The sequence below is a fragment of the Thermobia domestica genome, chromosome 14, assembly GCF_964235325.1.
Source record: "Thermobia domestica chromosome 14, izTheDome1.hap1.1, whole genome shotgun sequence".
NCBI classification, from domain to species: Eukaryota; Metazoa; Arthropoda; class Insecta; order Zygentoma; family Lepismatidae; genus Thermobia; species Thermobia domestica.
In genome coordinates, this window is record NC_137467.1 from 33,411,291 (window position 1) to 33,435,143 (window position 23,853).

General features: G+C 34.0%; 1 protein-coding gene across 2 annotated transcripts; it reads right to left on the bottom strand.

Annotated features, from left to right (window-relative positions):
- Positions 1-219: 219 nt before the first annotated feature.
- LOC145669617 (uncharacterized) lies at positions 220-23,631 on the bottom strand. 2 transcript variants are annotated; one of them, XM_081737849.1, is made up of 2 exons: positions 23,092-23,631; positions 220-1,310 (listed from the first exon to the last, which is right to left on the bottom strand). In XM_081737849.1, exons 1-2 carry the CDS (start codon positions 23,442-23,444, stop codon positions 467-469), a joined length of 1,197 nt encoding a protein of 398 aa, XP_081593975.1. In that variant the 5' UTR covers positions 23,445-23,631; the 3' UTR covers positions 220-466. The 2 variants fall into 2 exon arrangements, with proteins under 2 accessions (XP_081593975.1, XP_081593976.1); XM_081737850.1 differs by lacking the exon at positions 220-1,310 and adding an exon at positions 13,642-13,763.
- Between the last annotated feature and the right edge of the window lie 222 nt (positions 23,632-23,853).

Sequence of the window (23,853 nt, forward strand, 5' to 3'; positions counted from 1 at the left end):
AGCCAAAGATGAACGTACACTAAATGCCTTAGCACACTTTTGGCATGTGTAATGTTCTTCTCCTGTGTGGATTAACATGTGTGTAGCCAAAGTTGAACGTCGCATAAATGCCCTACCACACTTCTGACAAGTGTGATGTTTTTCTCCTGTGTGGTTTAACATGTGTGTAGCCAAACTTGAACGTTGATTAAATTCCTTACTACACTCTTTACAAGTGTGATGTTTTTCTCGTGTGGATTAACATGTGTCTAACCAAACTTGAACGGTGATTAAATGCCTGAGCACACGCTTGGCAAGCGTGATGTTTTTCTCCTGTGTGGAGTAACATGTGTGTAGCCAAACTTGAACGGTGATTAAATGCCTTACCACACTCTTGGCAAACATCAGCTTTTTCTCCTGTGTGGATTAACATGTGTTTAGCCAAACTTGAACGTTGAGTAAAGGCCTTACCACATTCTTGGCATATCTAATGATTTTTTTCTCCTGTGTGGATTAAAATGTGCCTAGCCAAATGCGAACGTCGATTAAATGCCTTACCACACGCTTGGCAAGTGTGATGTTTTTCTCCTGTGTGGATTAACATGTGTTTAGCCAAATTTGAACGTTGATTAAGAGCCTTACCACACACTTCGCAAGTGTAATGTTTTTCTCCTCTGTGGATTAGCATGTGTCTAGCCAAGTATGAACGTTGATTAAATGCCTTAAAACACTCTTGGCAGCTGTACGGTTTTTCTCCTGTGTGGACTAACATGTGTGTAGCCAAATTTGAACGTCGATAGAATGACTTACCACACTCTTGGCATGTGTGATGCTTTTCCCCTGTGTGGATTAACATGTGTGTAGCCAAATTTGAACGTTGATTAAATGCCTTACCACACTCTTGACAAGTGTGATGTTTTTCTCCTGTGTGGATTAACATGTGTCTAACCAAACTTGAACGGTGATTAAATGCCTTAGCACACGCTTGGCAAGTGTGATGTTTTTCTCCTGTGTGAATTAACATGTGCTTAGCCAAACTTGAACATACACGAAATTCTTTTTCACATACTCCGCAGATGTGGGTTTTCTCACATGTATGAACTAACTTACCGCTTGACAAATTTGAACGTTGACTAAAGCGTTTATCACTGTTTTGGTACGTATGACGCTTTTCACTTTCCTGTGTCAGCATGTGTCTTGACAAACGTGATCGATTAAATTTTTTGCCAAACTGCGTCGAAGTATGAGATTCCTCATCTGAATGAGAAATGGCTTTCTTTAATATAATAAACGTATTCTCTTCTCCGTGGTAAGCAAATACTTTATCGGGCCTGTAACATATTCAACAAACAACGAAATGAGATTGGAGATAATGATTAAGTAGCAAAAAAAGTAATCATTCGCTATATTTCATGATAAAATTACGCTCAATTTGTTTTATTACATGAAATATTGTAGAAATATGAAATGGAGTACGACTGAGAAGTCTCCATATCTCTCTACTTTCAAAATAAGAAGCTGTAGATTTTTTTTTCATTATATCAAATTGAGCAATCGTTTATATTGTGGCGGTCGTAAGTCTTTGACCATGTAATGGCGACTCCTTTGAAACAAATGGAGGATATCAAAATTAAATCTGTCATATCTGTAGTTTCGTGTGAAGAAAAAACAAAGTTGTGAACCAAAGGTTTAAGAAAAACTCAACTTATTATTATAAACTGTACCGAAGATTATTCACTTATATTATCATAAGTGGAAAACGAAAGACGTTTCGAAACGAAGAAAAAAGTAACATACAACTTTAGAAGCTGAGGCAGAGAGACTTAACGTAACAAGACTAAAGACGAATCGTTTACAGCGTAGTGTTCGCGGTTCAGTGGTCTAGAAGCTTGACCAGTAATCTGGAGGTTCTACCACCAAATACACGTCCAGCAACTTTTTTTTTTGTCTACTTTAGGAATTTTGATTGCGATTGATCGGCAATGGCACACGTTTTATTACATTCAAATATTTGAATACTCGTTTGTTTTAATACTTGAACTATCAAATTTTCAGGAATAATACTAGTAATAATAATAATTATCTCGTGAAATATTTAAATAATTAAAACTTATTATCGCACAGGTCATATCATTAGAAGCAGAACGTGACATTAGGCAAAAAAAAATCGGTTTTGTTTAATGTTGCCTATTAAAAGGGGAATTTCTCATCTCGATTCTAAAACATACCGAACAAAATCGGGAAGAGGCTTAACATTTTAATTCGAGACGGGACAAGGCTAACTCACAATATCGTCACGCTTTGGAGATGAGAATCGAGACGAGACGAAAAGTATCGTAAACATTGCTCGTCTCATCTCGATTCTCGAAAGAGTATATGCTACTCTTTAGGTAACAATTGCTCTGTAGACTGAATCTTATATATTATTTTGTTACCCTGTATTTCAGTGCTCACTGAATTATGGTCTGTGTATATATTTTTGTAGCAAACCTTATAGAATTACATCTGCAAACTGCACATGTTACTTTATTATAACCCTTAGTGTTCAATGATATTCAGTTCTTTTTATTACAGTTATTTTCCTGAAAACGTACAATAGAATATTTTCTACAGGAAACTTTAGCGGAAAATTTTCCATTAAATTTGAGTAGCTGCAGAAATGTCTCACGAAGGTCCGGAACCCCTTCCCCGAAACCTCTACGTTTAAGTAAGTTTTGCCAAATTTTAGAGCAACTTTACAACTTTTAATACCATTATTATTATTATTATTATTATTATTATTATTATTATTATTATTATTATTATTATTATTACTGAAGTGTTGTAAATTTAATGGTTCAACCTGTTTCAGCCAAGTCCCGCCTAGTGAGTATTGTGCTGAACAAACACAGTGTGTTTCGGTTTTCTCCGTGTTCCGCTTCCTCTCCCTTTCTTTACTCGAATATTTCTTTCGTTCCCATCATCGACGTCTTTTGTAGCTTAGCCGGCATAACCATAACTTAAAAACAAATTTTCTTACGGGTCTTGTGAATTCAGAATCCCTACTTTCTACACGAAATTTGTCTCGAAACTTTCCGTTATACCATTTAGCTAGTTGTAGGGATGTATAAAGAGGGTATGTCCTGATAGTCCTGACACTTCTCTTTTATCCCGACTATATTGAAACTTCTGGCTAACGCTACGGGCGATTTTACAGTCTTAATACAATGTGTCCTCGTATGGAATTTCTTATTTATATTATTATTATTATTACTGAATATTTGATACCTCAATATTGCGTCCTACTACAACGCAAATAAGCATACTGAAATTACGAAAATGGAAATAAATTCTTTGGACACTCTATAAGGAGGAATTGAGTTATAAGAGATACTTTGCAAAGAGAGGAAAAAGGTGTCAGCTACTTGACAATATGAAATTCGAAACTTCGTATGCCTTAACAGAAGCTAAGTAGGATTAGTCTTCATCACGATACCCTTTCGAAGTAACACCCTTTATTTGGGTAATAGACGTTGGATTATGGTTGCGTTATATTGAAATATCATCAAAACATACAAAAAACAATAGTTAGTGTTTATCAATTTTTCTTGAACGAATATATGGAACGTGTTGAAAATGGAGAAGGAAAACATTATTATTGTTTCTAGAAAGAGTAGAAGAACAGTTAGTAACAATTCAGGCAATTTTATGACTCATAGAGCTCAGGGATGACCCATTTGTATTCATGAATTGTTTTCGAAACAAGCGAAGGTTTCAGACAGTAGGAATCGAGATTGTGACGTCATGTAATTAGTTTTCCCTGTGAAAGAAGTCGTTTCAACTCTAACTTGTAAGAACAAGAGAGAACAATTCTTCATTTTATTATATATCAGAAATATTAACATTCTAAATTATATTTTTTCAGAATATCCTAGAAGACAATCGAACCGCGGACCCCTAACACCCAAAGCGAATGATCAAGCCACTACCCTAAGACCGCTCATTTAAGTAAGAGTTGCGAATTGCTCTTTTATGTAAGAGTTGCTATGTAGCGAATTGCAAACATTTACGATTCCAATTTTTTTATTAACCATTAATCACTGATTTTGGTCAAGATAACATAGTGTAGTCCAGTGTTATTCTTGTTTTACAGGTGTTTCCAATAACCTATAACGACCTGGACACGAACACAGATACATCGAGGACATTTAATATTTAAAAGGCTTTCCCATCGGGAATCGAAAGTGAGACCCAGTCTAATAAACAATCTGATGTGTGGGGTGCGTGGTTCGTTCTCAAGGCAAACAAGGTTGAGAGTGACATCGCGCTCGGGGGTTTTCTCGGGATACTCCCACTTTCTCATTTCACCAATTTGTCTATCATAATTCACTTGCTTTAATCATAGTCAGGCATAATCGTTGGACATTAAAGGATTTTATTCCCAAGCTGTTAACCCAAACCGATCCGAATCGAAAAAGTTGTATTTTCTATTGCTCATTAACGTTTCCTCACGAAAAAATATGTAGAAAAAAGCTACGGCAAATCGCAATTCTATTCAAAGATGAAACGCTAGACTAGCAATATGTTAACCTAAAATGTAACCATTACATATTGTTTGGAACTTTTCCCAAATCTGTACGGATATTCCGGAAAGTCCCACAGTTGGAGTTGTTTATTGAATCGGTTGGTAAGTCAGTCGTGGGTCAACAGCATATCACCCACTGCGACCCACCACCACCATGACACAATACAACAATACAACCCACCACTCACCAAGAACCACTGCGATCATGACCCAGAAGTATGTTTCTTGTGCACATGAAAATACAGATATGAAAGACCTAATTCTCATAAGCTGCATTTGTTTGAAAGCAGTTGCCATTACCTGGTCAAAGACTTATGTCCGTCACGATATATACGTTATCAGAGTTAACCTGGTACATACCAAAATACTTATTTTGTGCTATCTGGAATAAACATTTCATTATTATAAGTGAAAATAGAGACCCGTTGTCACTAACATTAATTATATATCTACTTTTTGTGTCAGAAAATTTGAAAATCGGAAGAACTTCTTGCAATTGCAGCAACCAAAAACTGTCGCTATGATTACAAAGAAACAAAGTGACGATATAACAACTTTTAAAATTTTGCACAAGATACGTGATTTCCGTAAGTATACAAATTTCTAGTTGCAATTTTATAGTCTGATACCTTGAGATACTAAAATTTTGACTATATTGATATGTAGCTACGTAGTTACATCTGATACATTCTTATTAAATAAATACTTTTGAGAAGCATAGAGTTTTTAATTTCTTGTAATTTTTATCTACTTATTTGAAATACATGATATAACGATTCCAGAATTCCACGTTAAGATAATGTGGACAACCATTAAAACCTTCGTTACTCCTAGATTATTAATAGTGCTTTTATCTTTGTGCTCTAAAGATAGAATTTAAATTTATCATAGCCTGGTGTAATGTCATTCGCACAAATCGAAATATATATATTGGGTTTGGAATCTTGCTATTACAGGGTTTTTGCAAACAATGCCTCTCGAGTGTTATTAGCATCGTGAAATACTCTAGTCGTTATTGTTTTTTACTTTAAAAATAAATAGGGCGTACGAAGATAAATGCTACACTCTGAATACCGAAAAATTGAAGAAATATGTTATGCATCACATTATAAAATACAGGCAGCTAAACTGTTTAATATGTTGAGCGTCTACATTTAAGTGGCATTTTATTACGTTACGTTCATTGAAATGGGTATCATAAAGATGGGAAGAGGATTAAATTCGTACGTCAACTCTTATAATCTAAGTGGTCTCTCCTGTTAGAGAAAGGACAACTACCACAATAGCTTTTTTACTTTTAAAAAAGTGTCGCGAGCAGCAGCGTTCTCGGAGTTACAACATTCAAGAGTGAGAAGACGAACAATCTGCATATTATACCTCAGTACAAAAAAATTGACAACAACCTAATCTGGTATTAACTACAGAAATGGCTGAATCGATTGAAATTAAATTTTACATGTCTGGAATTAGCCAGACATGTATGATGTATCTCATTTAGAAAACTTTTTATCTTTTCTTACGTTACTGACTCCAGAATGAATACCCTACGAATAAAAGAAAAGCTATAAATCTTACGCTAAAAGCAGACTATCTGATGAGTGGATTATGCTTGGGAGGTGAAATTTATCATGAAAAATCTTTACTTTATACCAGTGAGCATGCTATCTACGACTTACGAGATGAAAACGGACAATTTTGCGCAGATTTCATAATACATAAATTTACCATATGATATAAAATGAGTATGCAATGTACAGAACTTAACCAGGCTTTGTCTGATGCACTCAAGTGATCACAATTTTGCTAGCATAAAAAAATGTAGAAAAACTACGTTTTCAAGGGGATGTTGTGAAATTAAGCTGAAAACTTCAAATCAACGTATGGACTTCTTTAGATATTTTAACAAGAGCAACGCCAAAAACAGCAAAAAGGCTTGTTGTATACGACTTTAAAAAATTACTCCGAAACAAAGTATTTTCATCATTTGTCATTCAAATAACGCCTTTATCATTTCCGAACGTTCTTCTCTACTTTTATGCAGCAATTTACTTATATGGAGAAGTATATCTATCTACTTCTTGGGAAAAAAATATCGAAGAATCACTATTTTTTCCTCGATAATTTACAGTAATATTTCCTGTTTCATTCCCGCGTTACTACAATACAATATTCAGGGAAGAACACTTACGGACACTCTTCACTAAGTATATCTACGTACCTTTAACGGCATCATACATAATATACCTTCTTTAAACACGCACTTGGAGGAACAGAATTACGTAATACTACATGACTAATGTTGTAACGAACACTGGACATTTATAAACACTTACAACGTGAAAACAACAAAATAATAATAATTAACATATGAAATAAATTTTCAAGAAAATCTTTTCCCGACTTTACCATCGCATTTCGAAGAAAGTATACATTTTGTTTATACTATTTCAGTCAAAATATGTTATATTCGAATAAATGCGTGCTGAAACTAGTCCGCATCTCAATAAAGTAGAGTTAAAATCAAGTTCCTGCACAAATCCTGAACCAGGGAAAATAAGCATAAGCTTGGTTCTGGTTGTATTTACTGTACTATCTGTGAAATTTCAAAGTTGAACTTAAGCATTGGTTTTCTGCACACTTTGTTGCAGAGGTAGCACCCTCGTGATCGGGTGTTTGTTTCGCTGGTTACAAGAAAGTACAACATACTGAACATACGTTCGCAAAATTGTGAATGAAGGCCGAAAGAGTAACTCAATTGCAAGAAACGTGACCTTCATTTGAAGTTTTCATAGTAGTTTTCAATGTGTAATTTTAGCAGTAATAGCTGAAAAAGTAAAATATATATTCCACTTTAAATTTTAGTATACATTCAAGAATATACGAAACTCATTCACCCAGTGATTAACCAAACCCGAAGTCCCACAACTCATAAATTTAACTTCTCGACTGGGTATCATCCCACACTAAACCATGCCAACTTCGATCATTATAACCGATTCTTAGAGTATCGTGTCCTATAATATTATCTTTTCGTTTTTGACACACCAAAATTTCACAAAAGTTTTACAGTTCACAAGCATATTAGTGACGCAAGCGACGTGACACGCCTATCGTAGACATATCGATTTCACTATTTGTGTAAGAATGTGATGTTTTTTATTGTAAATGTTAACTAAATATGTAGCACGTAAAATTTTTTTTCCTTCATCTCACGCTACGTAAGTTATTCAAAATTTAACATCTTTTTCCTGATTGTTAATAACCATCTTTAACTCTTTCAGCACTGACCTACACAATTGTGCAGGTAGGTAGAATCACCAACATACACAATACCGGCCGAACATTATGTTTACAATAAGGTAACTATAATGAAGAAGTTCAAAAAGTTACAAAATTCGTAAAATATCTCTGTTTATGAATAACTGATACGGTGTTAGCGGAACGTGTGAAATAACCAACGTAAATGTCGGAATGGTAAAATCTTGTACTGGTTAAAACATACAATATTGGCTCGAAAACGAACAAATAACAGCAGTGCCTAGTACTAAAATAATATTTCAAATCAGGATAAAGGTTAAAATTCATGCCAGTAAAAAAGAAAGTGTGAAGGTGGCACATTTTTTATTAATCATTCACGTAACTTCTGCCAAATATCTGTTACGTAGCTACAACTTTTTTATGCATGGCTAAAAGTATCAACCTGGTGGGGTTTATTAAACATTTTGTACAATACCCAAAATTAAACAAGTGAATATCGTTTCACAATCGACTTAAAAATTATGCGAATTCAATATCCAAACATGAGGTAGTACATCTGTAACAATATGTTCCCATATATTAGCAAGATCGAAGAAGGAATCTGCTCCTTGGGCGCTAGATCTATCAAATATCTATTACTAGTTATCCGTTACTCTTTCATTTCTATAGAGATAAATGTTGAAAAAACTTTTAATTTGAAGCACTTCTAATCTGAACAGAAAGCTAAGGAAGAAGACAGAATATCGTTGGGACGCTGACCCGATCGCAGAAGAGCTGCTCGACAGCATATACAGTTTTTCTCTATGAAAATTCAATAACAGGATTACTAATCACTTACAAAACCACAGCTGCTACATACCTGTTATTATTTTCGTTTTATAGCGATAAATGTTGAAACCGGAGACGGATAATTTTAACCATGTCCAGTTGGAATTGAATTTCAACGGAAAAAATGAACATACTTTTTGAATGCAGAATCGATTACAAGCAACTGCAACGTGATAGATTTTAGCACTCTTCCTCTAATAAAATAAGCAATAAAATTGGATATAATAGTAAATTTGAACTACTTCCGAATAGTCGAAAAAAATAGTCGTGATATTACGCCAGATTCGACACCAGTTTTGGAATATGTTAATTTTAAACTTTGTTAATGAAGCCTCGTATATGGAGGAGGACACTGATCACGTGAGTGCTGCATTTCTGGTGACTGTTTCTTTATATCTGACTTTCGGGACAATCATCCTCCACCTACGCACTGCTATAACTAAAAGCTAATAGGACGATAATTCCGGTCCCGATGCTAGGAGTGAAAATCGGGATTTTCCCGGCTGACCATATACAAGCTTTGGTTTGCTAAAAGAACCTTGAGTGCTTTGCACGAACGCCTGGTCGTCGCTCGGAAGGGCACACACGAAGGCGAGTGGGGTGCATTGTTCTAAAGTAAACACACATTATACTCTTATGAGTGCTCCCCTTGTACGGATTGAGCTTCGCAAGCTAAATCGCCGTTTGCATGCGTGAGGGCCGATTTTTTTTAGTTTATTATCAGTGATTGTACGATATTTGCATACTCATTCGTGTAAAATAGTTTTTTCTAATATTGTGCAGAAATCAGTAGTGAAGTGACTAGTACATATGTGTTAGCACCTTAACATTCGTTTCTAATTTCAGTTTTGTGAGACAAACTCTGGCTCCAAATCATTGAAAAGAAAGGAATAATTGTGCCGGCTTGGACGATCGTTTATTACTATCAGCAAACGACTCCAGCGGACCCTTGGGATTATCCGACGTGGAACGTCTGATATTGTTATAACTGCAACGCCCCTGAAGGAGTTGACCGGTCGAAGATTATTTTGAGTACGTGAAATCTTAATTTATCAATTGTGCCAGACGGCCATCTGTATTAAAAGAAAAAAATAAGATAAAGGTGGAAATAAAGAAGTCGAAACGGCCGTAAACATATACAGTAAAAGCTACTTGTGCATTTTTAACCTTTTGATGTTCTTTTAATTTGTATGAATTACATTCAGTATTATTAGATTTTCTATACAGTTTAACCAGGTTTTGTGATTTGCACCGCAAGATAATTTTAGTTTTTTAATATCTGAGCTTAATTTGATCATTTGCTCACTTTTCCATTTTTACGATATCTACGCTTTGTCTACCGTTCTCCCCAGCTTCGGTTTATGACAAAACGTAGGTACGGAAGTAATCGTGATTTGCCGTAGCAAAGCTGGAATAAACGGAATAAACAAGTGACAGAGAGAGAGAGAGAGAGAGAGAGAGAGAGAGAGAGAGAGAGAGATGTGAAAACTTGGGAAAAGGTGAAAATCAATATGAGCGTTACGATTATATTTACAAGATTCTAACAACGACAAAAAAACACGATTTCACGGCCACAGGAATAACCCATGCAGTCAAAAGAAAGAAATAGAAGTGTAAAGATATTTGACCAAAACTAGCTTCAACTAACCACTGGTAAATAAAATTAAGATATCTACAAGAAATGCAGAAAACAAATTATTAATAACAAAACAATATGTTTTGAGAATTAAATATAGCTTGTACCAGGCGATATTTGAACTCGAGTTATTTTAAAAATAACACGACATAGTTCCGATGTATTCCTGCGAGAGCTTGCGCATATTATTTTCGTAGTTTTATTTACACTGCACGAACATTACCTAACGAAGCTACGAAATGTCATTCCCGCATGGATTATCGGTGAGGACACCTCCTTGAAGAGGTAGAACTGGTTTCGTAGATTTATGGAATCAACTTTCTAATCATCCTTAAGGAAGTAGTGTGAATATCATAAATTTGGGAGATCCCTCTTCAAAGCATAGATTTCTTCCCGTTCCCCCCAAACATAGGTAGGTGGACAACATGGAAATTATGAAATTTTTCTCTACCATGGAAGATAAGTTTTAAAATTTCATAACGTCTCTTCTTCGTAACTGTCTACATACTATATCCTTGGTCTTCGTCTTCCTGGAATTCCTATTGCATTTCCCGCTATCAGCATGGTGATAAAATCGGAGTGCCGAATAAGGTAGCCAAGCATGCTTTTTCTTTTTTTACTATAATTTTTATGATCTGTTGTCCTTCATAAGCGTCCCTTAGTCCTTGCTCATTTATTTTTTTTCTGTCCATGTTATACGCAACATTGTGCGCCAATACCAAATTTGAAGTGCTTCTATCTTGGATAGATTAGCTTTTCTCAATGCAAGTCCTCGATTAATCCTACATATATGTAGAGGCAACAGTAAGTTCTGAAGATTGTGGATTACCTTTTGCCTGATCTTGATCTACAGATCCAAGGTTTTCTTTCTGAAGCCACATGTTTATCCATAGACATCTAAAAACAGTAAATAAAATTAAAAATTGAAATGGAACCGGGGGCAACTATATGGCAGTGTGCAGTTATATGGCTGTTTTGAATATACGCCTTAGATTGTTCCTCTATTTGGACTGTGTGTGAGACTCATTCTAAATATTCTCCGTTCCATTCGCCTACAGTTTGTTTTTTAATGAATTAAGCATTGTAAATTATGTTCGCTATTGATTTTAAAAGCGATTTATTCCGTAAGGGAAGAGAAAAACCCAAACAGAAAGATGGAGCAGGAGAGAAATCCAGACTGTCTATGCTTAAGAGTTAAAATTTTGTTGTTCTGTCCATCTTTCTCTGTCTCGGCATGATGCACATTATTATATTCATTATGTTTGCACTAATTTTCATATCTTAGAACTCAACGTGAATAAATTTATCCTATCTATCTAGTGCTTCTCTAAGTGATGCCGAAATATTAATTCTTTCTTGCTCCAATTGGAGAAATATCCTTGCGTGTCATGGTCGGTGTCCAGCTATAAGACATACACTGAAACAATTCACCTGGATGAAGGAGCTACTATTTCTTAGAACGCCAGCCTCCTTAAATGTTAATGGTTAGCTGACTAGGACAAGTAATAAAAAATTGGATTAAAAAGAAATAGGTGAATATTTAAGAATTAATTCTAAAAATTCCGATTAGTAATGTACCTAGAAACAATCATCAAAAGAAAGTGCCAAACATGGGGAAAATTAACCATAAAAGGAAAAATTGAAATAATACATTCCGACTATTAAAATTAGGAAAGGTAGAAGAGAATTACACAAAGAAACGATGGAAATTGTTACAGTTCATGGATCCTGTAATTTTTATACTAGAAGATTAAACATCAAATATAACTAACATGTTACTGCATGGTAGACCAAACGCCGAACTAACCTATCGGCCATGGGTTTACGCTCCCTACAATCAATGGCTTTTGGGTCAAATATAGTGAAATGCCACATGATCGTTTTTCTGAAGTTTGATTCCACAGATATAAAATAATCAATCTATGTGGGCTACTCTAACTTTGAATTATATTATATTCAACTTTTCAATTTGGAATTCATGCAAAAATTTGTACATTTAAATATTTGGTTCTGTAGCTATATTTTGCACATTACAAGTTGGTAGCATTGTTATCCTGGATGTGTATATAAAATTGCCTTCTGCCAATTTTGATGACTCACCATGGTACCTATGTTTCGAGCAGGTGTGTTTCCAAACCTAGTAACTTATTTAGAAATAGCTATCATTTCGCTGCGATTTTTTTTTTTTTTTTTTGAAAGAAGAAGCTAAGATGAATATTGTGTAGAAGCTGTACCGTATACTGTATGAATAGTGTATAGAGGCTGTACCGTATAAGAGATGTAAAGAGTAGCTACCAACCTTATCTCTCAAGATTTGTGTGCTTCTAAGACTCCTGAAGGCAATGGTTTCATGGTAAATTCAAGGTCCAAACATAATAGTGTCTGGAGGAAGGTAAGATCATTATGTCGTTTCATTAAGTTTCTGGGTTCAAGTTTGTTAAAGTTTAGTTCTGCGCTTAAATACAATTACTATTGATGCGAATACAGTATATACTGGACATTTCTGACTGGGTATATTCTAATCATTTCACTCCGTTTGCTTGTTTGGAAATAGTTCCGCAGCTGTGCTAATGATGACACTACGAAAGTAGTACCCAAATCATGTGCTGTCCTATCATGATATTATTGCCACCTTGCATACAGTTTTGATATTTCGTGACTTTTCACGTCACACTCAGTTAAAATATAAATTAGTTGATTAACAAATTGTTCATTATCATAAACAAGTAATAAAAATATAATTTAAATTACTTTGACGATTCTCATACTACTTGCGTACAAAATAGAAAATATCTATGTTGCAAGTGCTATGTTGCTACTTGCTAGTATCCTATGAGCTTTGAGCTCTCTGCAAGTGCTAATCAAACAAATGTCAAGCGTGAAATATTTTGCTGGTAAATTATCAGTATTTTGAGAACCTTTAATTTCAAAAGTGACTTCGAAAAAATCTTAGCCTTCCACTTTTTCGCCAACTGGTAATACTACTTGAAATGTAAAATTTAACTCTAAATTTTGAGGCTTCACTCGTAAACTTCCTGATTTTATATGGAATAGCTCAGCGTTTACATCTTTAAGTGAAAAAATATGGAACTGTCCAAAAAGGCAGTATGAAGTATGATAAAAGCTATCAATACACACAAGTACTGACAAAATGGTAGAAAACTCATATCTTGGTGGAATTCAATCGAAAATAGTGTGAAAAAAAACTTTTAAAAATTGAGAAAAGGTTCAAATTAAAGAAAGGAAAATATACGTGGAAACACAAAATATATCAAAAAGCTGATACACAAGTAAACTATAAACAATTAGCACCATAACCTTCTCGTCACTCTTGGTTCCTTGTACTCTTACGTTCCTGCACTTTCGATTGGATCATGGACTATATTCCCCGTGTAAGAAATATAATAAAGTGGACAATAGTTTTTCTTAAAGCAGTTTATATCTTTCTCTCATAAAACCTTGGATTCATAGCCATGATCGTGCTTTCCTAATGTAAACCTGCAATCCAGAATGAAATTCAGCTTAGACAGTGTAGTTTTCTATGCTATTAAAATATTTTGTTCGAAAGGCGGGATGTACTTAATAATTTCGTATTTACAATTATATTCCTAATCTGCACTGTACAGGGCTAATCTATAAATAAATAAATAAATAACGCTTCCCTCGCATTTTATGAGTACATCTCATTAACGCAAAATGAAATTTGACTTAACATCGTTCTGAAATGAATTTAAATAATAATGATGATGTCAGGCTACAGGAGTTCTATATATAAGAACAAAAAGTACATTATAAAATACAGTTCTCAAAACACTGCGAGAACATTATCTGATAAAATGCTGCTGCCCCTTAACAAAAATTGAAACTATCGTTACTCAGAAATCGATTAGTAGTCATAATGACCACTTCCCTTTAGAGGAAAGCTAAAAAAAAAAAAAAAAAAAAAAAAGCCGACGTTGGGCACATTTTTAAAGGTACTAAGATTCTATTCTGTCAAAAAACATACTTTGCATAGTTATTTTGTATTGATAAATCTATTCTTAATCTTCTATTCCAATGCTTTTCTTAAATAAAAAATAAAAATCCTGCGGGACTTGTATCTTGGGCCATTCTCACTTGACTAAAATATAAAAGCAGAGTAACAAAATTTATTTCACTCAAATAATAAGAAGTATCTTGATCTTAAATTACATTCTCTGCAATTAGAAGCAAAATAATTGGCAATAGCTGATAAATTTCGCAATATGTTTCAAATAGAATGGTTGGTAAATTTTCCAAAGTTTGTTCCTGGGTTACTCTTACAATCGTCTATATTCTCGAATAAGACCTCAATTCATTTCACTCGCCTAAAAGAAATGAAACAATCTCAAATTATACCACCCCCAAATTAGGAGCCGTTCTGATCACCAAATTTCAAACAAGTTTAATGCTACGATCAAAATTTCTTTCATTGTTTGTCAGTACGGACATTAATGCTTCCTTCTTCATTTGAAAAAAAAATACTCACGAGTTACTTGCCTCTTATACTAGGAGCAGCAGTATGTCAAATATATACCTCTACGATAGGCTCAGAGCACCGCAAAAAAAAAAAAAAAAAAAAAATCGAATTGGAGAGCGCTTGAAATAGAACGAGTTGAAACTTTCTTTGTAGTTTCCAACTAAAGATATTCTTACAAATTTCTAAATTGTAGAAAGCACACTCCTAATTTGTTAGTTAACTACTAAAACTGAAAATAAATAAATTATTTATTCCGTAAAGTTGGTTGTAGAATAGCTGGAAAGTAAAAGGTACAAATCCGGAACAAGGAAATCCGAAGTCAGGAAGATATTTCCAATCCTTCTTCTTGAAATATTATCGAACTTATGGTTGGTAATAATACTTTTTCCGCTTCTCAACACCAAGGATATAATTTGCAATCGTCTTATCCGTAATAACTGAAGGAAACCCATTTGTTGCTATATGATACAATACAAAACATACAATTATGTCTGTAGGTAACAGAAACTAAAATCATCCATTTCTTCTATTTTTATACCTACTCTAAATTTTGACCTCTCATTTACGCGCTTGAGGGACTGAGTTGGAGTTCTTTCACTTTAAATCACATTATCGCTACCCGATGAATGAAATAATTAGTTATCATTTTCTACAATCTAGGAAGGGATAATAATATACTAGGTAAGAGGTATACAATTATACCCAATCGTTTTATTTGTAACATGTTCACAATTTGGATCTATTAATGGCGTGCGTTCTGCTTTTCACCATAGGGGTTATAATTTGGAATCACACCATTTAAAAGACAAGTGAAATGACTAAAATTTTCGAGGGCCTTACAGAAAGAATGGGCCTAGATATGAATCAAACAATTTCTTAATTTCTTATTTGAGACCCTGAATATTCCAGGGTTTTCTTCCTGGCCTACAAAATCCCGGGAAGGTATTTATTTCCATTTCTTTACTTTATCTTCCAAATTATAAGAACAATATGACTAATTACTTTATTTTAATATATTATGACTTACTTCTAGTTTTTAAAGAATTAGGTCGTTAAAAAATCTAAAATTATTTGACTGTACTTTATATAACTAATAATATGATTTTCTTAAGTTCCATTTCCATTTGAACTAAAAAGTAGGGTAACTGTTTAGTATAGGGGCCAAAAACTAGCAAAACGTAGGACAATTTACGGAACAAAACGGAGTTGATAGTAATGTTCAAGTACTCAAGAAAGTATCGAACACAATTTTTTAGGGCGGTAGGGAATTTGCACAAACCGTAAGTGTAAGAGAAAATGGTTTATGTGAGAAAAGGAAATGAATTGCTGGTAACGAAGATAGAAAACAAAGAGCCCTGCGGGGCTCTATCCCGACTTCACTCGCTAAAGCTCGCTAGGCAATGCCGTCTGAATTTAATGTTGGTAACGTAATTTAGCATATGAAGCCATAAAACAACCGTATCAGAATAGAATATCGTGAAAAGTAGACGCATATGATGGCCCACCAAAGATAAACATTAGCCAAAATAGCAAAGTACTAATTTACAAATGATGAAAAGGAAACATTTTGTAAAATAATGTAGAATTACGTAGAAATAGAGATATAGCACTATTAATAAACCCTGAAACACTGTTAGTTATAGACGTCGGTCTGTCTCCTGTCTCTGACTTGAATTTTTGAAGAGGTATTGAGACTTCACTTGCATGTGATTTAAAGCATGGCATTTCGAGAAATTTGCAGGAAGAAAGGTCGTGTGGCAATATTACATGCAAAATTCTAAAGATAAGAATTTTTCTTGCAAATATAGTGAACATACATATTTTTGCCTAAATGTTGACAAAATTGTGGGACATGTGTCTTCTGGCAATTACCCAACCTAATTTGTTTATAACATGTAAAATTTAATATGTTTATATCAGTAGTAGAGTCAAGTTTAGAAAATCCATTTACATGTAAATTTAAACTTTTTAGCGGTTTGAAAGTATGTGGACTTACTATACCATTTTTGAAACATTTTCTTTCGTAGAACATATTGTAAATAAATATCCATTTATGCGTACTCTCTAAATATAATAAAATATTAATAAAATAACATAACATCGTTCGGAATATACATTTTAAAGACTCCTCTGGGGACAACTGTAATAATATACTGTGATATAAAAACGATTTTAACTTTGAACTGATATATACAAATAGAATGCATTTTATTTGTGATTGTTCATAAATTCCCAAAAAAATCTCAATTTTGGGAATCTTCCCGGGAATATTCCCGAAAAGTATCTTCCCGGGTTTTTGTCCATCACTAGTCTTATCATGTTCTTGTCATAGGACAGTTTGTGCATGTGGATAAAGCCTTCGCCGTTGTTCGAATTCCTAACGCGTGCCATTGGTGCACGTGGTCCCGACTTCGAATCCCGACGTAAAATATTTAAAATTAATATTACAATCTGTTACATTAATTAATTACCCGTCATCAGCGCAGAAGTTAGAGGGAAAAAAGAAACAAAATCTATTATGCCAATAGTTTCGAGTAGCATGATCTTAATTATATCATATTTTAGTTAAATTCTTAATTGCAAAATAAATTAATATCAGTATAACATATGTATTGTAGGAGAGCTGTAAAGTGGTACTATTTTATTTTTATTGGAGACACGGTGGCTGAGTTGTAAAGCTATGCTGGTTCGTTTAGCTTACGTCAAGCGGGTTTTCTAGTTGAAGAACAAAAACGTGTACCTGGGTTTTCGCGGTATTCTGACGTTTCCTCCCACTTTTTCACTCTACCGTTCATTCATTGCTGTCATCACCGTCTGCCTTGATGCATAATTAAGTAACATTAAAGTAAAAGTAATAGAAACTAGAACACCTTCTTAATATATAAAATGATTAGCGCGCTGGCAGGATTCTGGCTTACAAAGCATAAATCACATCTGGCCGGAGTAGTAATTTTTAAATATGCAACCATATTTCTCGGGGACTAGCTTTGTAAATGTGCTTTACAACGATATTTATTGGACAGTTCCTTCTGGAGGACTTTCAAAGCACAACTGCATAATTAAACCTCCAATTGCTGTAAATAAAAATACAACTTTCAACAATACAATACAATACAAAAAATACAACTTTCTTTGTAATTTCCGCCTAAAGATATTCTTACAAATTTCTAAATTGTAGAAAGCACAAACTCCTAATTTGTTACAGTCAACTACTGAAAATGAAAATAAATAAATTATTTATTCCGTAAAGTTGGTTGTAGAATAGCTGCAAATAAAAGGTACAAATCCGAAACAACTCGGGAAAATATTTCAAATCCATATTGTCGAAATATTATCAAACTTGTGGTTCATAATAATAGTTTTTCCGCTTCTCAACACAAACGATATAATTTGAAATTGTGTTATCCGTAATAACTGAGAGAAACACATTTGTTGATATATGGTACAATATAAAACATACAATTATGTCCGTAGGTAAGAGAAACTAAAATTATCCACTTCTTCTATTTTTTACCTACTCTAAATTTTGACTTCTCATTTACGCGCTCTGAGGAACTAAGGTGGAGGTGTTTCAATTCAAATTACGTTATCGCTACCCGATGAGTGAAATAATAAGTTATCATTTTCTACAATCTAGGAACGGACAATATTATCCTAGGTAAGAGCTATACAATTATACCCAATCATTTTATTTGTAACATGTTTAGAATTTGGAACTATTAATGGCGTCCGGTCTGTTTTTTACCATAGGGGTTATAATTTGAAATCACATTAAAAAGACAAGTGAAGTTACTAAAATTTTCGAGGGCCTTACAGAAAGAATGGGCCTAGATATGAATCACAAACAATTTCTTACTTTTTTTTATTTATTTGAGACATGTTCCCAAACTGTAGTGATTATTGATGTCATCATTTTCGATTTCGTGTGTTGAATGTTTTAAAGATTATTATAAACATTCTTATACATAACTCGAATCATTATGTATTGTCCACGATTACTCAATAGGTTATGATCATTAATATATATTTTTTGCTATATATTTTTTATGTTATGTTAAACAAATGATACACATTACGAATTTTTTCCGTATTAGGTATTAGGTAGTATTAAGTAAAAATTCATATTATAGTACTGTACAAACTTGTATTTCACCATGCGCCAGGCGAAATAGCACTAGCTTCAGGCAAAAAATGTGCATACAAAAAATTTTGAAAAAGAAACTGATAAGAATAAATAAGAGGAGCAACAATCTTGTGATTTTAATGTCTTTTCCGGTACATTTCTAATTCCTTATCATAATTATAATAATAACTATTATTATAAAAATTAAACAAAATAAATACCAATGAGAAACACCTACTGCGCTAGAAGACTATGGATTCGATAGTCATAGCGGCCCTATTTGATCATTTTCTCATCTCTACTCTTCCTAATATTTTGGGGTCTTTCAAGTCTATAGTACCCTACTCCATAATGTTAGTTGTAAGTGTATATTAACTAGCTCTTAAAAATTAATATACGAATCGAGCTCCATCCTCCTAACGTGATGACAGGGAAAGAGAAAAAGTAAGTTAATAACATCTTTAACACTTCCTTTTCCCAAGTTAAGGTAAACCAAATAATGATATATAACCTACCGTTTAATCAAAACTAATGTCTTGCATAAAACTACTTTGAAGTACCATAAGACGGGGTTACTTTGCACAAAATTTGAAAAGAGATTCACAGTACTCTGTCGGTAAAACCATGAACAGTAGAGAGGAAGTTTCAACTGCCACCGTAAGATAGAACATTTAACTGTATTTCGGCTATAATGTTTGCGGTTAATTCAGTTCAAATTACCGGGAAAGTTTGTTCTAGTAGAGGTAAAGGCTGATAAAGGCTGCAAAGTCACTGTAAAGGATGATAAAATTTAACAGATATCATCTATAAGAATTTCCGTCCAAGTTAAATTAGTTCCGTAGAATACTACCATGTATAATGAAACTTTGATGCAGTAGTTGAAATTCAAATGTGAAACGTTCGGAAGTCATAAAAAACGTAAAACTGGGAGAAGGCGTTAAAGCCTTTACTAGGGATTAATTTGCACCAGTGCAAAATACAGCTTAGATAGGAAATTATTACCACTGGAGCCTCCTGTGTTTTAAATTTAGGTAAATTTCCTATTTAGGTAGATGCTGAAACGGATTGCTTGTTAGAAAACAAATAATGAACAGTGGCAGATCCAGAAAAGTAGTATGAGAGGCGCTTCATTTAAAAAAGCTTTAAAAAAAATCACTAGACTTTTGGGGACTGGGCTTGCAGCTTATACACGTAGGAATCACTAGCAATAGATTTTTAGGCAAATCTTTACTTTGACTCAAACAGTGACTGAAACGATTTATCTGATCCGATGTCGGAAGCAGTTTAGGAATGATTCCCAAAATGCTCCAGTTTGCTCCCGGAACCGGATCAGTTGAATCTGTTATAGTTACTGTCCGAGTCAAAATAATATGCAATGTGAAGAATTATACCATAAAGACATGGGCCAAAATGTTACTAAACGCCATTCTTAATCAATCGAGGTGAAGTGGTGACTATCAATATTGATATCTATAGGGGGACTACCACCCCACCCACACCCTACTCAAGTACCATAAAAACATCCAAAAAAAATATTTAGTCAAACCACTACTATAAAGCTAACGTAAGAAGGACAAAAATTAAGAAAAAAACACTCATCACTAATTATAAATCAGTGAAGCATGACAAAGAAAAATAAATTGCATTTCACCAAGATAATGGAACAACCAGCAGCAAAACAAATACTTTGCCAAATAGTCAAATGCAAAGCAAATCAAGAATAAAAATAATATCAATTAAAAAACAAAAGCACTCGCCGTTTCGCCACACCAGAACACTCATGAGTAATGAACTCATAGTTTCTGATTCCCGAAAAGTAAAATGGCAGGAACGCATGCGCAATACTCAACTACACATTACTGAAAAATGTTCCTTTGCGCACAGACGTCGATTTATTAAAGCGAGCAAACTTGTTATTATTACAAACAAGACTAACCAATAAACGCCCAATTTTACCATACGTCGGGAATATCTTCAGCGTTCGACCAACATCCATCACAGGTTTTCTCTAACTCAATTAAACCACAGTGCTGAATAGCGATATGAGCTAGTATCCGAATCTAATACAAACTTATTTATAAACGACAAGTTCAAATTCTTTGAAACGAAAATTCAATTACGCGCTCACCGCATTCCACCAGCAACAGCACACACATACAAGCAGACAGAACATGTGACGTCACAGTAACAAACTGCCATATGAGTGTACAGAGACACAGTGGAAAAAATATGAACTACCACCAATCTTTGAAATAAGACGTCACACCAAAGGCACGAAAAGTTACTCACGCAGAAAAGAGTTCCAGCAAGTGACTAAACCTGTAAGAACCGATTAAAGTCACTGTTTGAGTCTGCAGACTTGCTGTTAAAAAAAAAAAAAAAATCATGCAATCTTGGGTGGGTTTCAGCCAGAAAGTTACAAACCCTGTAAATCTTAATCTGATTAGTGTTCGGATCATATTCTTGGACAAAGGGAATAACCAAATCAAATCAGTTTAAAAAAAATATTTTTTCTGTTCGTCAGTTGGCACTTTTGTGGGACATATTTTAAACTATTAGAATGAGGTTTCAGAATAGGTACTAGAAAATACATAATTTCCTTTACAAATATCGATAATTCAAAGTAAATACTGATACCGATAACATCATTATAATATCAACGTTAATAAAATGCATGCAGTTTTGTGTAGAGTGTAAAATGTTTAAATACTGAATGCAAACCTTGCACAGTAACGTATATTCAACATACTTTTTTGTATGTTGTTGAAAGGAACCCCACGTATGAAACGTTTCACATTTCAGTTTCAAGAATTGCATCAAAGTCCAATTATACGCACTAGTATTCTACGCAACTCACTTAACTTTGACGGAAATTCTTTTAAACTTAGGCTGTTTTTACAGTAACTGCTTGCCATACTACTACAACAAACCCTCCTGGTAATTAGAACTGATGCTAACCCCAACATTATAGCCAAAATACAGTTACATGTTCTATCTTACAGCGTAGTTGAAACTTCTTGTTTACACTTCATGGTTGTACCGACAGAGGACTATGAAACTCTTTTCATATTTCGTGCAAACTAACGACCGATGTGCAAATTAACCCCATGTATCTAGTAACCACTGTAGACGAAATGGAGTATCAAAATTCAATGTGTCAAATCATGACACGGGACTAGAAAAATGTTTGGGAATGCAGGAATCCATATAATTAAGAAATTACGTCCCTAATGTATTGTGGCACTTCGGAACACAAATATGCAAGCAAAGAAAGCATTTCAGAATGTTACCTATAAAAAACTCGCAAGACATGTAAGTTTATCCTAAATACAGTATTTTGCGCTATCCTCGTTTACCAACATTCTGCGTAATGCCCTAATCTACATAGCAATCTTCTATTTACTGGCCATCTAGCGCATGCTCGTTATAGTTTTTTGTACAATAATTCATAAATCATGTACGTTTAGTAAGCCCCAAAAGTGATCCTATATTGAGAAATGGAGGTCAATACCCTAGAAATGATTGCTGATCATATAAAAAGTCGACTTCCTTGAAAGAAATTAGTGCAGCTATGAAATGGATTTGTGTATGGACCTCTACAATTAATGAACATCCATTGTTGGTAAAAATATTCAATATTTTGTATTTTGCTAATGTCATTCAAAGCCCTCCGGAGAAATGAGGCTAGACCCATTTGAGCTAAATCCTGAGTAAAATTACAAACGTTCATAGTTTTTGTTCCAATATAATACATTTCACGTTTAATTTGGAAAATTTTAGGATGAATATCATTCTCGCGATTTCTTATTTTACAAAAGTCTCTATATAAATAAAACAATATCGTCGAGCACCTATATTTTAAATATGTGCAACAATTAGTGAGTAATGTCTAATCAATAATAAAAGAATCATTTTTTTTTATGAAGATATAAACTACATAAGATTTGTATGAGTAGTAGTTTATATCTTGAAAAAGAAAATATTCCTTTATATCTTGACAAAAAATCTATTTCTTGTTATTATTTGGTATACAGCAAGTGTATGTGTGCCAGGCCATTTACCAATTGTAGATTTATTAACTTACGTTCGAGATACCTCCCATACCTAAATACTTCTTGTGAAGCATTTCTTTTAACCAATTTTCGAAACCCATGTAACCGTGTTATCAATCTGAACCAATTAGTATATGAAAAATCGAATATTACCTTTCTGGCCGAACTGAATTTAAATTTTTTGTGGTTAATTGTTGGGAGTCATTAGAGTACGACGCGCAAGTCTCCTGAACCACTATTTTTCTTGGCGTTTCTATATTACTTTCTAATGCAGGATCTGATTCTGCAAATTCTGATTTCAGCATATCAACGGTCACTTTCACATCCAAAGCTGTACCCTTGTCCATTGTTTGCTCTCCTTCCGTTGTAGATAATATTAACTCTTTGTTGTCAGTCATAAGTTCGTATGTCCACCCTTTCCCTTCGAGTGGATCTTCCTGAGGTAAGTCATAAACAATTTCTTCTTTACACATCAATTCCAACTTAACATACGCCTCACCAGCCATTGTGAATTCAAATTATATAAGAATTTAACACTGTTCTTATACTTCCCTTATATTGTTTGCCAGTGTTTTAATGAAATGATTTACGAGAACTTTCAGAAAAGTAACATTATTTTTCCAATCTTCTTCTTCTGCAGTTACGCATTTCTTTCGTAAAGTGATTCAAGGTTAATAGAATGAATAAAGTTGGGTTATATCGGTAAAGGGACGCTGATTGGCTGGTGAAATGACGTCACTGCAGGATGGCGAGAAAGTGTAGAGGAGCAAACAAGGGAAGCGTACTGCCACAAGCAACACAAGACAAGGTTTGCACAGGAAATATACAATAATAAATAATTTTAAATAATAAACCTACGTGCATTTTTCTGCTTAGTTGTTTGTTGTAGGCCTCACTGTGGCTGAGGCATGCCTA

Coding starts and splice junctions, on each gene's coding strand:
- LOC145669617 (XM_081737849.1), bottom strand. CDS start 23,444: ATGGCTGGTGAGGCGTATGTTAAGTTGGAATTGATGTGTAAAGAAGAA. Junction 1,311..23,091: donor AATTCAGTTCGGCCAGAAAG/GTAATATTCGAT, acceptor AATATGTTACAG/GCCCGATAAAGTATTTGCTT.